We start from the raw sequence: 14,353 nt of genomic DNA, 5'->3' as shown, positions 1-14,353 counted from the left end.
CATTATCCTGGGCCCAGCGATGAGGGAGAGGGGGAGGGGGAGGGAGAGAGGGAGAGGGGGAGAGAGAGGCGGGAGTCTGGCAGTGATGGAGAGTCAGGAACTCCGCACTCGCTGCTGCAGACTTACCCAGGTGGAGAGAGAGGGGGAGAAGAGAGAAGGGGAGGAGGAGAGAGAGAGAGATGGGAGAGGGGGGAGGGAGGGAGAGAGAGAAAGAGAGAAAAGGGAGAAAGACACAGCAGCAGGTGTGTTAGGGGGGTTGAAGGTACAATCCTTCCTCTGAAATTTCAAATTCAAAGTGCTTTATTAGCATGACAGTATTTGATTACAGTATTGCCAAATCATATTCAAGTTACACAAGAATAATTGTACAAATAACAGATAATAATAATAATAATAATAATAATAATAATAATAATAATAATCATAACAATAACAACAACAATAATAACAAATAAAAAAAGTGAGACTGAATCTCTCAGGTTATGACATTTCAGGACATATTGTGTTGCCAGGGCAGCAGAAGGACCTTCACCAAGAAGAATTGCAATTTTGTCCTTATGTTTTGTCCCATGTCGGCAAAATCCAGAATATATTTTTCTAGTAAGTATAAGTATGTGTGTGTAAGTATATCTGTCTTAAAATGTCATATTTTTCAGAATGTAAAAGTGCTCCTCTGTCTCAACCTTCTCTGCCTGACAGTGACCATACATTCTGTGTTCCCTCGGCAGCCAGGTCTTTCTGTGTCTGCCTGTTTCCACTGCAAGATTGTGGTCACTGAGCCTGTGCTTGGTCAGGATTTGTCGCTGCTTCACATTTCTGACAGAGAGGAGATAGTCTGCCAATTCGTAATTTCTGTTTAGGATCAGATAGGAATTCTTTCTACTTTGGTTTGAAGTTTGGTTTGTCCAATGTCCCAAATAGTCTTCTTGTGCTTGATTAATTATTTTGTTGACTCTAATTGGTGTCTGGGAAGCAGTGCTGGACTGAGCTTGATGTGTGTTAGTTAGCCTCAGCACCAGCTGGCGCAGGGGACTCTTGTCAGGGTTCAGTTCTTGGGTTTCCTGTGCTTCAAAATGAAGGGTATTCTTGGGACTAGATTTTAAGTGCATCCAGAATTTTACTGCTCGTTTTTGGATAGGTATAGCCAATGGATAACGACCGAATTCTGCCAATTTTTACACTGCATTTATTATTTGAGTACACTTTACCCCCTACACCACTCTCTACAAGTTCGTAGTAAAATCCTGTGTGCCAAATAGAGTCAAATGCTTTTTTAAAGCCGACAAAGCAGGGAAATATTTTTCCATTTTTCATATTTTTTACATGTTTGTCGATTAGAGTGTGCAGGGTGTAAAATGTGATCTGTAGTACGGTGGCCTGGAAAAAAGCCAATTTGGTTTCTACACAGGGTATTGTGTTTGTTAAGGAAGGTTTGAATTCTCCCATTTAAAATGCTATTAAAAACCTTCCCCAGATTACTATTCACACATATACCTCTGTAATTATTAGGGTTGTTTCCACTTTTATGAATTGGGGTAATAATTCCTTGATTCCAGATGTCAGGAAAACAGCCAGAATATAGAACAAGGTTGAACAATTTGAGCATTGCATTCTGCATTGCAAGTGTGCTATGTTTAAGCATCTCACTTCTGATGCTGTCAGGCCCACAGGCTTTATGGGACTTTAATGATTTAAGTTTTTCTGTCAGTTCTTCACTTGAGTTGGGGAAGTCAAGTGGATTTTGATTGTCTTTAAATATCAGTTTTAAATTTTGCAATTTTTCTTTGATCTGGTTCTGATTTGTTTCTGGTAATTTTATTTCACTGTAAAGCTTTTTGAAAAATCCTCTGTGCAAATATTTCCGTTTTGTATTGGTATTTATTTTATGCTCAACTTGTTCCACATACTCCAAAACTCATTTTTATTGATAGATTCTTCGATTTCATGAAGAAGTTTGCTGTTATAGTGTTGTTTTTTTCTTTTGATAGTTTCTTTGTATCTTTTCAGGGAGGTAAAATATTGTATTCTTAGATCTGTGTTTCGAGGTTGCCGGTGCTTTGGATCGACAGATGTCTCAGTTCTTTCCTCATTTTTTTACATTCTGTGTCAAACCATTTCTAATTTTTTTGCTTGGTTACTCCTTCCTTTTTTCTTAGGCCAGCCTTTTTAGCCGCCTTGTAGAAAATGAGGTTCACTTCTTGAACAGCTATGTTGATGTTATTTTCATCAGTACAGAACTGTTGGTTAGTAAAGTTAGTTATTTTGTAGGTTAATTCAGGTGAGTTGAGCACTTCTATAATTTCTTCTGCGCTACCTGGAGCCCATCTGGATTGAGTTTGTACATTTTATCAGGTTCTTTACATGTGTAAGTAGATTGGTTGGTCATTTTCAGGAATATATTTATTTGGTTATGGTCTGAAAAAGGAGCTTGCCGCCTGACAGTGAATGCACTGAAGTAGGAGGGGTCCATGTCAGTGATTACATAATCCACTACACTTTTACCCAGGGCTGAAGTAAACGTGAATCTCCCTAAAGAGTCCCCTGGTATCCTGCCGTTAAGCATGTAAAGACCAAAGGCTCGACAGAGGTGCACTAAGTCTTTTCACTGTTATTAACCGCACAGTCAAGGTTTCTTCGTGTGGTGGTGGTTGGTGTAAGATGTAAGGGTGACTGGCCAAAAACATGTGAACTGACCTGAGGGTCTATGAAGTCAGGCCCTACACCAGTGCGTGCATTGAAGTCCCCACATAGTACTACTTTTCCCTGTGCTTGAAAGTAGCTTATATCAGAGTATAAATTATTGAAGTAGTCTTCTTCATAGTATTCTGATTCTGCTGGTGGAATGTAGGCAGCACAGAGGTAAGTTGTAGTTTCAGTTCCTGTATGTTCCAACAGCTAATGCAAAAAGAACGCATAAGTACAGTTATAATAAAAAAATAAAAACGTATAGTGAGACAAGTCAGTAGAAAAACAGTTATCATTACAATTCAACCCCCCCCCCCCCCCCCCCTTTATTTTTTTTATTTTTTTTTCAGAAAGAGTGTGTGTGTGTGTGTGTGTGTGTGTGTGTGTGTGTGTGTGTGTGTGTGTGTGTGTGTGTGTGTGTGTGTGTGTGTGTGTGTGTGTGTGTGTGTGTGTGTGTGTGTGCTTGCATGGGCATTGGTGTGTGTGAGTGTGTTTGTGTGTATAAATGTGTGCATGTGTGCTTTCATAGACGTTGGTGTGTGTGTGTGTGTGTTTGTGTGCGTGTGGGTGTGTGTGGGTAGGTATCTCCGGAATAACGTTGTGAATATTAAGTTCAACTCACTCTCTGAGATGACCTGCACATAGTTTGTGGAGCAAGAGCTTGATTTCCCCCAGCTCAGAGCGTCGTTTGGGTGCAGCGGTTGGTTGCCCCACTGCTTCAGCGTACCTCTGATGTCTCTCTGGCGGATGTGAGGCTTTTGTAGGGGACGGTGTCTTCTTCCTGGGCTGGGGAGTTGCCTTGGATGGGGTGATGGATGTAGATGCTTGGGGGACGGAGGCCAGCAGGAGAATGGCATATTGCTCTGCATGACGGGTGGAGGAGGGTAGCGGTAGGGGTATGGAGGACAGGCTGTTTTCATTACCCTGGAATAGGACTGTACCCTTTTTGCAGTAGGAGATGGTCAACTCAGGGTCAACTATGTTCAGGGTCTCATCTTCACATATTGTTAGCCTGCCACCGCGTCCAATTCCCCCTTTGGGTATGTTGTCGTAGTGTTTGCAGAGGACAGATGTCCACTAAGGAACATGATTGGTGTGAAAATTGCCTTTTTGAACGGCAAAGTCTGTATAAAGGACCTCTGTGTTTTGTTTAAGGACCTGCTCTTTTTTTTCTTGTGTTTTTTGTGCACTTATTAGGACTTCAACACCACCCTGTATTCAGCTGGCTGCTTTGTTGCCATGGCGATATAATGTTTACTGTTCTGCTCCAACTGTCACTGTCCAAAGCCTAACAGTTAGTTAGCTATGCTAACCTGCTAATCCCACTTAATTGTTAGCAGATAACAGAATGTATATCAAGAGTAGTTTTCTGAGATAAGGCTTCTTAGGCAAGTGTCCTTGGCTTGTGATCAAGCTTACCTTGGTTAAGTCCAGGTTTCATTTTTTGATTTAAGTCCTGTTGTAGACTAGTCACTGAGTCAGTTCTCCTTCAGCTATCTTCAGGTTTCTTTAAGATGTTTCTTTTCTTCTTCTCTTTTGTTTTAATTCACATAAAAATCCAGGAAAAGTATCTGAAATGGTTTCTTATTACTTCGTATCCTGCATCCAAATTTAGTTTTTCTGTTTTGTCTCACTTTTAGGCTAATTTATCATATATGTATCTATATGAATATATAGATATCTATATTCACCTTATTCCGCTCGTAAACAAGGGGGGCGCCATATTGGTTCCATTTTGTGTTCTATCTTCCGGTTGAGCAACTCTGTCCGTTATCGTACAGTGGCACAATACATTAGCAATTTTAGTCAAGATGACAAGCATTATTTGTTCCGTGCGGGGCTGCCATAACAACTGGAATTAAAGACGGGTGTCCTTGCAACAATACTGTGTTATACACGGGAAAGCCAGGGCAGAATGTTGTGGGGCATCCTTCAATCTTCATCCTCCGCCATCCAGCCATGAGGACCGGCGTATGTGGCTAAAGGAGCTAAATTTGAAGAACCCTCCGAAAAAACATACTCTGTTCTTTTCATTTTGTGGACGGCAGACCATCAGACCAATACCCTTACCCCGAGAAATGGTTGGGATATGTTATTCCTCCGGCGAAAAAGGCTCGTCGGATGCTTGTGAGGCTCCAAGGTAAGATAACATTTTAGCACTAACAGCTATCAATATCGCTAGTCGTTAGCCAGCTAGCGTCTAATGAGTATGATCAGCATATACCCGTAACTATGCCTTGGCTTGACTTCAATAAATGAACAGCATTACAATATAAGGTCAGGTTGAGGCTTTCTAATTTGATGTCCAGGCTGGTTATGTTCAAAGGCAGCAAAATGATTAACCTTATCGTTGATAACTTACTGATGTCTGATGCTGTTATTTCTACAGAACCCTCAACCAGCTCTGCAATCCAGGAGACTGATAGGATGACACCCAGTGATGCTTCTACACAGGGGAAGTATACATTTATTGAAGATCACATCTATGCTGTCAGAGACTCACTCCATTTTCCTCTCCTCCATGACCAGGCAACACAGTGTCCTGAACAACATCTTGTACACACCGTACTTCTCCGCAATGATCAGCTGTGTCTACTGTACACTGGGTTGTCAGTGGATGCCTTTGAGGCTTTATCCGACGTCCTGAAAGAAAGATGCAGCATCTCTTAGGGTTTCTGGAGTATCTGCGTCCAGGTGATGAGGTGATGGCTGACCGAGGATTCGTTATCCAAGATCTTCTGTTTGAACGTAAAGTCAAGCTCGTCCTGCCAGCTTTCACCAGAAGAGGCCTTCCCTTGTCCGAAGAAGACACCACCAACACGAGGCGCAAAGCCAACGTCCAAGTGCACGTTGAGAGGGTCATACGCCACCTGAAGAACTATAGAATAGTCTCTCAAACAGTGCCTATTAACCTTGCCCCAAAATTTGACAAGATTCTGAGAGTCTGCAGGTCTAAGTAATAGGGATGGGCGTGCGGAATTGATTACTCGAGTACTCCTCGTTACAAATGAACTCGGTTGGTGGACAGGCAAACTCGAGTTTGCATATACAAACACAAGCAAAGTTTTCTGAAGCAAATGTATCAATTTTCTGTGCGGCGCCACTAACGAATGCCGTGGGCACAAAGCAAATGAAATGTATCAAATTTCTGTGTGGCGCTTGCCGTGCCGTGTGCAGGCACGCCAGAATTCAAAAAGTGAAGAGATGGCGGTTAAAGCAAAGCGCAGCGAAGAGCTACCAGAGTACTACAAGTACATACATATTCTCCTGAAACATATTCTCCTGAAACACAACGGTGAGTTCGGGAAAGCAGGCCCGCAGCAACCAAGTGTGTCGGCTATTTTCACCGCCGCAAGACGCAGCTGTAATCCCGGCCGTGTAGAGAAGATCACAACGCTGAGTATTTCCATAGTCCATTTGCTGCCGTTTTATTTGCAGCTTTAAATTATTTGCAATGGATCGGCTACTTGTTTCGTTTTTGTTTTCTTTAAACAGTTACAGGTCTTGGTGATTTAAATTGTGACACGCATATTTATTTTTGTAAGGAAAATGTGTTTTGAACGTTTGCAAAAATAAGTAATGAATACTCTGATAACTCTGATTGTTTTGATGGAGAATAAGCATCACATGTTTGGTTGGTAATATTGCCGTTCATCACTAGGCCTATTCCTGCTGAAGATGCGTTGCATTCTAAAAATAGATTTGATTAAACGAGTACTCGATTGATCCTCGAGGAATTCCTTCGATATATCGATTTTGGAATTTACTACTCGTGCCCATCCCTACTATGTAATCTTCTTGGGGACATTATAAAATAATATGATGAATAAGATGTTCAATCAGTTATAAGTTCAATCAGTTTTAATGGTTACATGGTTAAAATGCTGTTTCTATTGTTGTTTCTATTGTTTACAAATCTATACCAAACTTTAACTGATATATGTATTTTTATACACAAACATGATGTCTTTGTCAGAGAGGGTCAATAAAATAAACTTGACACATTTGAGGCATTTGCTAAATCCTTTAATGATTGAGTTAATGCTTTGACATAATACTAAAAACGAATGACATTAAAAACAATAGCCAATAATATGTACAAATAGTAGTTAAAATATACATAAGTAGTTAAGTAGTAGAAAGTATTAATTTGCATAACTGCATATAACGCTCACAGAGCAACAGGCAACTTTCATTATACTCGTCTGAAACAAAAGGAAGCATGTCTCTGAAATAGAATGCTCTTAGCACTAGCGGCGCCAGGATTTTGATTGTGGGTGGGCCTCCAGAAAACTGGATGTATAAGTTAAAAACAAGCCACAAAACAAGCCAGAATTCCCCTTCATCTCCGTTTCAGCGCTTTTCTGCGGCACTGAGGACAGTGACTCTGTAGCCTACCTGTGTGGCTCTTGTGTCACTGTCCTCAGCTCAGCGCAGAAGTGGACAAAGACATACACCTTGGCAGTAAGCCTAACTTCATTTATATCTTTTGAACATTCAATACACAAAAAGACTGAAATGGAATTATATCTTCGGAGGGTCTGTTTCTCTCTTCATTTATTTACCCAGCACGGCGGGCAGGAGACGGCGGGGTTTCTTGCTGAACACAGCAATAATTTCTTGATATTCCAGTGAATCAGTAAATTCCCTTTCCAATGAAAGCAGGGACAAAGAGATCAGTCCATCTGTCAACATTGTTGCCCTGGTGCCTGTTTTTATCCGATTGACAGCTGAAAAGAGTCTCTCCACAGTACGTGTCGTCATGGGCAATGTGAGGAGGCTGTTCATGTTGGCGAAAATATCACGGGGGCATGCGTCGAGCACTTCTACGAGTGTTTATTTTTTCTCGTTCATGGTCTTATTAGCCTTTGCCTTTCTTTTAAGCTGCTGCACAAACACAGTGTGCTCTGCGTCTTCCACCGGAATGGAAAAGTGCGCGCAGGCGGGCCGGATGAGAGCCTTGTCACCAAAGGTGTCTGACCGTGGCAAGCAGGCAGCAGCGGCTCTCATAAAGCCGTATGTGTTGGGCTTGAAACGAGTGTTCAGCTCCATCCTCTTCTTGTCCAGTATGTCATTCCATAATTTCTGTAGATCCGAGTTTTGCAAACATCATACAGGTGATTTGCCCAGTATAATCAACATGCGTATTGCAGCCTGTGGGCAGGCAGTCTACACTTGGGGTAGAAGCCACTGATTGGCTGAGAAGCTTTTACTCAACGCTTTCCTCATGCTGCTTATTGGATGAACAGCTAGAATGAAAATCACTCACTATAGGCCTGGGTCAAAATGGGTGGGCCGGTACCTAAAATGGGCCCAATGGTAGCGCCGCGGGTGGCTCTTAGTCTTGGTGTGCTAGACTGACTGGGATTGACTAAAGCTTTCAAGAAGAGACATTCCTCTCTTCTCGGTCTTGGAATGCAAAACACAACCGACATTCCACTATGTAAATATTGATATGCTTAAAATTTTTCCTGGCCGACCCATCGACGCCCAACAGCACTAAATAATAAAATATATTGTGTATATATATTGTGTTGCGAGGTACAATCCCTCCATCCGAACTTTTGACATGGTTTTTGTCTCTACCAACGTTAGCCTCTCGATCTTAATTCGCCGGGTATTTCAATGTAGCTATCTAGCCTTATCTAGCCGACCGGAAGTTTCAACACAAAGCGGAAGACAATAACATTAAAAAGGGGCGTGGCGGAATAAGGTGAATATCTCGCCCCTCATACACTCCTGAACCAGGGCGTTGGGACCAAGCTCAGTGTGTGTATAGATCTCTTTTTGTCTCTCTATCTTTCAGCCTATATCATTTTCTCTCTCAATTTCTTTCTTTCGCTGTCTCTCTCGGGCTCTCTCTCGCTCTCGGTCTCTCTCTATCAGTTTAACACCCTGACACCTTTATTACGGTCCCACTATTCTCTGCTTTTATGTGCGTCTGGAGTTGTGCGCACATCAAGGTCGTTGTTTCCGGCTCGCCCATACACTCTGAAGACGCATTCTGCTAACACTCTGCACACAGAGACACACACTGTGCACACACACACAAACACACTGTGCACACATACTCTGCACACACACTCTGTGTGTAGCGCTCCTCAGTGCCTTGCTAGTCAGCTACCTAGTGGTGTCTAGCTAGCTACTTCCGGGTCTGTTTAGGAGTCCTGAGTGCCTAGCGAGCCACCTAGTCACCTAGCTCGTGGGACTGGGTCTGTCCTCAGCACTTTCTAGCTCGCTAGCGAGAGGGTTCTTCAGCACGGCAGAGTGCCGCCCCAGCTAGCCGCCGAGCCGTTTAGCACCGCAGTGGTGGAGATTAATAACCAGGCCGCCTCCCCCTCCCTCCCCTCCCCCCTCTCTGCGGAGGTGGAGAATGATATACTCCCGATGCCAGGCACTGCTGGCTCCGTCTCCTGTTAACGCTGCGCGGCGCCGCGAGCTAGCTCGGCGCACCGCCGCCGCGTCAGGGACACGTCCGGCTGGGCCCTGCCGAGTCATCTGAGGAAAATGGACGGAAAAGTGTGTGTGTGTGTGTGTGTGTGTGTGTGTGTTTGTGTGTGGGTCTTTCTGTGTGTGTGTATGTGTGTCTTTCTATGTGTGTGTATGTGTCGATGTCTGCGTGTGTGTGTGCGTGTGTTCATTTTCTGTGTGTGTTTGTCTGTGAGTGTGTGTCTTTCTGTGTGTGTGTGTGTGTTTTTGTGTGTGTGTGTGTGTGTCTGTGAGTGTGTCGCAGCCAGCCAGTTTAAATTTTTCTCTTCATTTTCTTTCTTTTAATTTTTCATTATATACTTTCTTTTTTTTACCCTCTCTCCATCACACGTCTCATTGAAGCCGAAGGCTGATGCACGAGAAACCAATAATCGTTGTGTAGCAAGCACGCCTCCCCTGAATACCAATTACACACTGAGGGAGGAATTAGCCGTCACCGCGGAAACGACAGATGCTAAGTCCCCTGAGGGGGCCCTCAGCCTGTCACACCCCCCCCCCCCAACACACACCTGTGAGACGCAAATTACATTCTAACAGAAAGTAATAGTTAGCCTCTCTTTCTCTATCGATCTCTGTTTTCGTATTCACCCCCCCCCCCCCCCTTCCTCTCTCCTCCCCTCACTTCCTCCCTCCCTCCTCCCTTCCCTCCCTCCCTCCCTCCCCCCCTTCCCTTCCATCCCCTCCCTCCCCTTCCTCCATTCCTCTCTCCCTCCCCACCCTCCCCTCCCGCCCTCCCTCCACCCCCTCCCTCCATCCCAAATCGTTTCTCTGGATCTGCGGCAGCCAATCACAGGGCAAGGTTGAGCAAGGAGGTCCTTTTCTTTGGAAAAAAACTGTCTGTGATTAATGCCGAAGTCCTCAAGGTGAGGACTCTGGTTCGAGAACGTCGGGAACGTCTAACCTAATCAGAGGGCAGGGTTGAGGGAGGCGGGGGCACATGGATCTGGCAGCATTTGTGTTTTATCTTGTTTTGTTTCCTTTTACGTTTTGGCATAATTCAATAGCGGAGACAAAACGTGAAAAACAAATATTAATAAGCGGGGGGGGGGACTGGTCCTCTGTGTCCTCTGTGCCCCTGTGTCACCATGGCGACAGACGACAGCAGTGGACGGGGCGAGTGCAGTTTAAGCAAAGCCTGGCGCCTGCTCTTTGTCCCTCTGTCTGTCCTCTCTCTCACTCTCTCATCATATTATACACTTTTGTTCGCTGGCTAGCAGACTCAAAGGTCCTGAGTCGATGGAGGGGTGGGATTCAGGTTGGAGGTGCCAGGTGGCTGGCGTTTCGCAGTCCGTGACAGAGCAAACGACCATCGGGAAACGGCAATGAAATGATAAAGGGGAAGAGGATGAGGGGAACGAGAACATGAGGATGAGGGGCAGCTTTTTGATGGAGACTTGAAGATGGACCAGGTGTCATAAATATATGGCATGCTGAACTCTTTGAGGGTGTACCTGTGTTTAAGGGCTACACAAATAAAATGTAATGAATTCACACGCAAAGCTGGCCTTGTTGAATGCTTTTGTCGATGTCTGAGTTTTTGAAAGTATTTTTGGAAAAAAACAACATAATTATGTTAATGATAATACGCTGTTGGAGTTGTGCTTATTTTGGTATACGTTTTTTTGTTGCTGTTTTTGTTTTGGCATCGACAGACACCTTATAAACTAGAGCTTACTGTGTGTTTGTGTGTGTGTGTGTGTGTGTGTGTGTGTGTGTATGTGATGGATTTGCTGTTCCATATGACCTTGAGGTGTAAAGGTCAACTGACTGCTAACTGTCTCCCCCCCCCCCCCCCCCGATCCTCCTCCCTGCAGACATCCATGACGAGAATGGGCTGAAGCCGGTGATGGTGTACATCCACGGGGGCTCCTACATGGAGGGCACCGGCAACATGATCGACGGAAGCATCCTGGCAAGCTACGGCAACGTCATCGTCATCACTATCAACTACCGCCTGGGGGTGCTCGGTGAGTCGCCACGACGATGATAAACGATGGGGTCATAACGTTGGAGGTTCTTGCTGAGAGGGCTGTGGGTGTGTTTGTTTTTGTGGGGATGAGATGTTTTTGTGTGTTTTTTTGGTGTAAGTGGATGAGATGTTTTTGGGGGCGTTTGTTTTGTTTTTTCTAGGATGACATCTTCTTGGGGGCATTTGTTTCGTATTTTGTAGGATTAAATGTTTTTGCTGCATTTGATTCATTGTTTCTTGGAGGAGATGTTTTGGTCAATTGTTGGTGTGCAAGGATAAAATGTTTATTTGGGAGTTTGTTTCGTGCATTCCCCTGTGAAATGTTTTGATGTGTTTTTGGATTGTGAAGATGAGATGTTTTGGTGCGTTTGTTAAATATTATCCTGGATAAAATGTTTTGGTGCATTGTTGGTTTGCAAGGATGAGATATCTCAGTGCGTGTTTTTAGTGCGTTTGATTAGTTTTTTCAAGGATGACAAGTTGTCGTGCGTTTTTGGGTGTGAGAGGATGTTTTTTGGGGTGTTTGTTCCGTGTATTCCAGGATGAAATGTTTTGATGCATGTTTTGGTATGCAAGGATGATATGTTCATTGGTGCGTTTGATTCGTTGTTTCTAGGACAAGATGTTTCGTTGCGATTTTGGTTTGCAAGGAGAAATTCATTTTGGTGCGTTTGTTTCGGGAAAATATCCTTCCTTCTGACATTGGACTTACTGTAAGTCTCTCTGAATAAAAGTGTCTGATTAATGCCCTGAATGTAACCGTAATGAGATATTTAAGGTGTTAAACCACACCGTTTTGTCCTCAAAGCTTTAACCTCTGCATGAGGTTTAGGAACGCATTCACTTTGTGCCTCGAAACAATTCGATTTTTTTTTTTGCTTTTTGGTGTGTTCGCTTGCCTTTCTGTGTAGTCTCACTTAATTTACTGAAGGTTATTTAAGTTTCCACGCTTCGGGGAAAGGATGTATTTAAAGTCGACGTATGAAAGAGTCACAGCCTAGAAGTACAACTGCCGAAAGGGTGACAATTCCTGTCGTGTTTTAAATAGCGACTATCACGATGCGGAGAGTTCTCTGAGTCTCTCTCTCGATCTGCGTCTGAACGCAAAACTACACAACTGGATAACCTTCATCTAAGACGAGAGAACTCTCCACATCGGGATCGACGCTATTTAAAAACGACGGTAGATGAGAGAGAGAGAGAGAGAGAGAGAGAGAGAGAGAGAGAGAGAGAGAGAGAGAGAGAAATAGAAATATATAGAGAGGGAACATATAACACCGCTCTTGTGTTTGTTTCTTCTTAATGCTGTGGATGAAGGGAGGGAGATTGATAAGTTGCGACTCCATTTTGAAAGACTGGCTTCCATCAGCTGGAATTGTATGCTGCCGTCAAAACCAATGGTTTGATTTTAGTGTTTCAGGGCCCATTCGTAGCGGCACATTTGCACATTATTCGCTCGTGGGGTAACAGGCTTTTCGTTTCTCTACGTTCGGCTCTTCCCACAGAGACGCAGTTGGATAATTTTTCCGCTACTTCAATGACCCTTTAAGAGTGTGTGGAGACTGCATTGATCTCAATGCCGTGGTTATCCTCAATAACCCACACTGGTTGTTTACAGGAGGGAGGGAGGGAGGGAGAGGAAGGGGTGAGGGAGGAGGGAGGGAGGGGGTGAGGGAGGGAGGGAGGGAGGGGGGGCTGAGAAAGGGAGGGAGGGAGGGGGGGAGGCTCTCATGAGATGGTTGACAGGCTGTTCAACTTATAATGTTTTTGGGGGACTTTTTGGAACATGGATCCACAACCAGCTCCAGCACCTTCTCCACCACAACCAACTCCTCCTCCACCACCATCTCCATCATCACCTCCTCCTCCAACACCTCCTCCCCCATCTCCATCACCTCAATGATGCACTGCCATTTTTCACAAGTCTGTGAATTCTGCAGCAGTACATAAGTAATAGGGGTGTCAACAATAATCGATTCGGCGATGCATCGCAATGCGGGGCATGCACGATTCAGCATCGATGCGGCAACGTGCCATAATCGATTATGTCGCTGTTTATTTTCGGGCCTCGAGTGGACAATAGAGTTGTGAAGTACATGCTAAGCAGCGGCGCTAACTAGCAACAACAACACTAGCCTGATTTCCACCGGGGACGTAAGCGCCGCGGTACGGCTGTGCCGTGGTCACTGCTGCTGATCGCTGCCTCTCTAATCAATGAAACCCTTTCCACCGGCTCAGCAGCGTCCCAGAAGCGGTGCGGCGTGCCGCAGCGCTACCGTTCCGTAGCACTTCTACTTTTGACGCGAGCCGTTGCTGAACCGCGTCAATTTCAACAGAGCAGATCGAGCCAGGCAGGAAGTGAAAAAGTAAAAGAGAGCATCCGGTCAATTTTTAAATAAAACACAATACTCAGCTCATGTAGCCTATCACAACTTCACATCAACATAACGTCATGAACGATGGCACCAGGTCAGCAGTCAATCAATCAAAGGGTCTCAGAGGGTCGGCAACATGGACGACGAGAGACTGTCTGTCGAAGTGGAGCAACATAAAATGATTTATGAAATATATCATCCTTTTTACAAGGACAATGTCAGAAAGGACAAAGCCTGGCATTTAATTGCAGTAGGTTTGGGAGTGGAAGGTGAAATATATATATATATATATATATATATATATATATATATATATATATATATATATATATATATATATATATATATATTTATATACATATATATTTATATATATGTATATATAAAATTCACACCTCCCTTGGTGTGAATTATTATATATATATATGTATATATATATATAATATACAGTATTGACTATATTTAGTCACCTGCGTCGGAGATGGGGGTGTGGGTAAAGGTGTTCTGGGATAAAAGTGTGCTCTGCGGAACAGACCAGAGAGAGAGAGAGAGAGAGAGAAAGAGAGAGAGAGAGGGGGGGGGGGGGGGGGGGGGGGAGAGAGAGAGAGAGAGAGAGGGGGAGAGGGGGGGGGGGAGAGAGAGAGAGAGAGAGAGGGGGGGGGGAGAGAGAGAGAGAGAGAGAGAGAGAGGGGGAGAGGGGGGGGGGGGAGAGAGAGAGATAGAGAGAGAGAGAGAGAGAGAGAGAGAGAAGGAAGATGTGAAGGGAAGGAGAGAGAGATCAAGAGCGAGAGAGAGCGAGAGAGTGCGAGACAGAGAATTCCCAAGGGACGATAAG

General features: G+C 44.2%; 1 protein-coding gene and 1 long non-coding RNA gene across 2 annotated transcripts in view; both read left to right on the top strand.

The window, feature by feature from the left end:
- Window positions 1-14,353, top strand: part of nlgn4xa (neuroligin 4 X-linked a) — an 88,375-nt gene that overhangs the window by 26,028 nt on the left and 47,994 nt on the right. Inside the window, exon 3 of the mRNA XM_030361647.1 lies at window positions 10,989-11,141. Coding sequence (XP_030217507.1) covers window positions 10,989-11,141 — 153 coding nt within the window. The remainder of the gene's footprint in view (window positions 1-10,988; window positions 11,142-14,353) is intronic.
- Window positions 4,657-5,736, top strand: LOC115547435 (uncharacterized). The gene is made up of 2 exons (XR_003977364.1): window positions 4,657-4,825; window positions 5,075-5,736. It is a non-coding gene; the product is annotated as an uncharacterized LOC115547435 (long non-coding RNA).

The sequence above is a fragment of the Gadus morhua genome, chromosome 7 (genome assembly GCF_902167405.1).
Source record: "Gadus morhua chromosome 7, gadMor3.0, whole genome shotgun sequence".
NCBI lineage: Eukaryota > Metazoa > Chordata > Actinopteri > Gadiformes > Gadidae > Gadus > Gadus morhua.
Note: the sequence above shows the minus strand (reverse complement) of the source record. Positions and strands in the feature narration are given on the sequence as shown.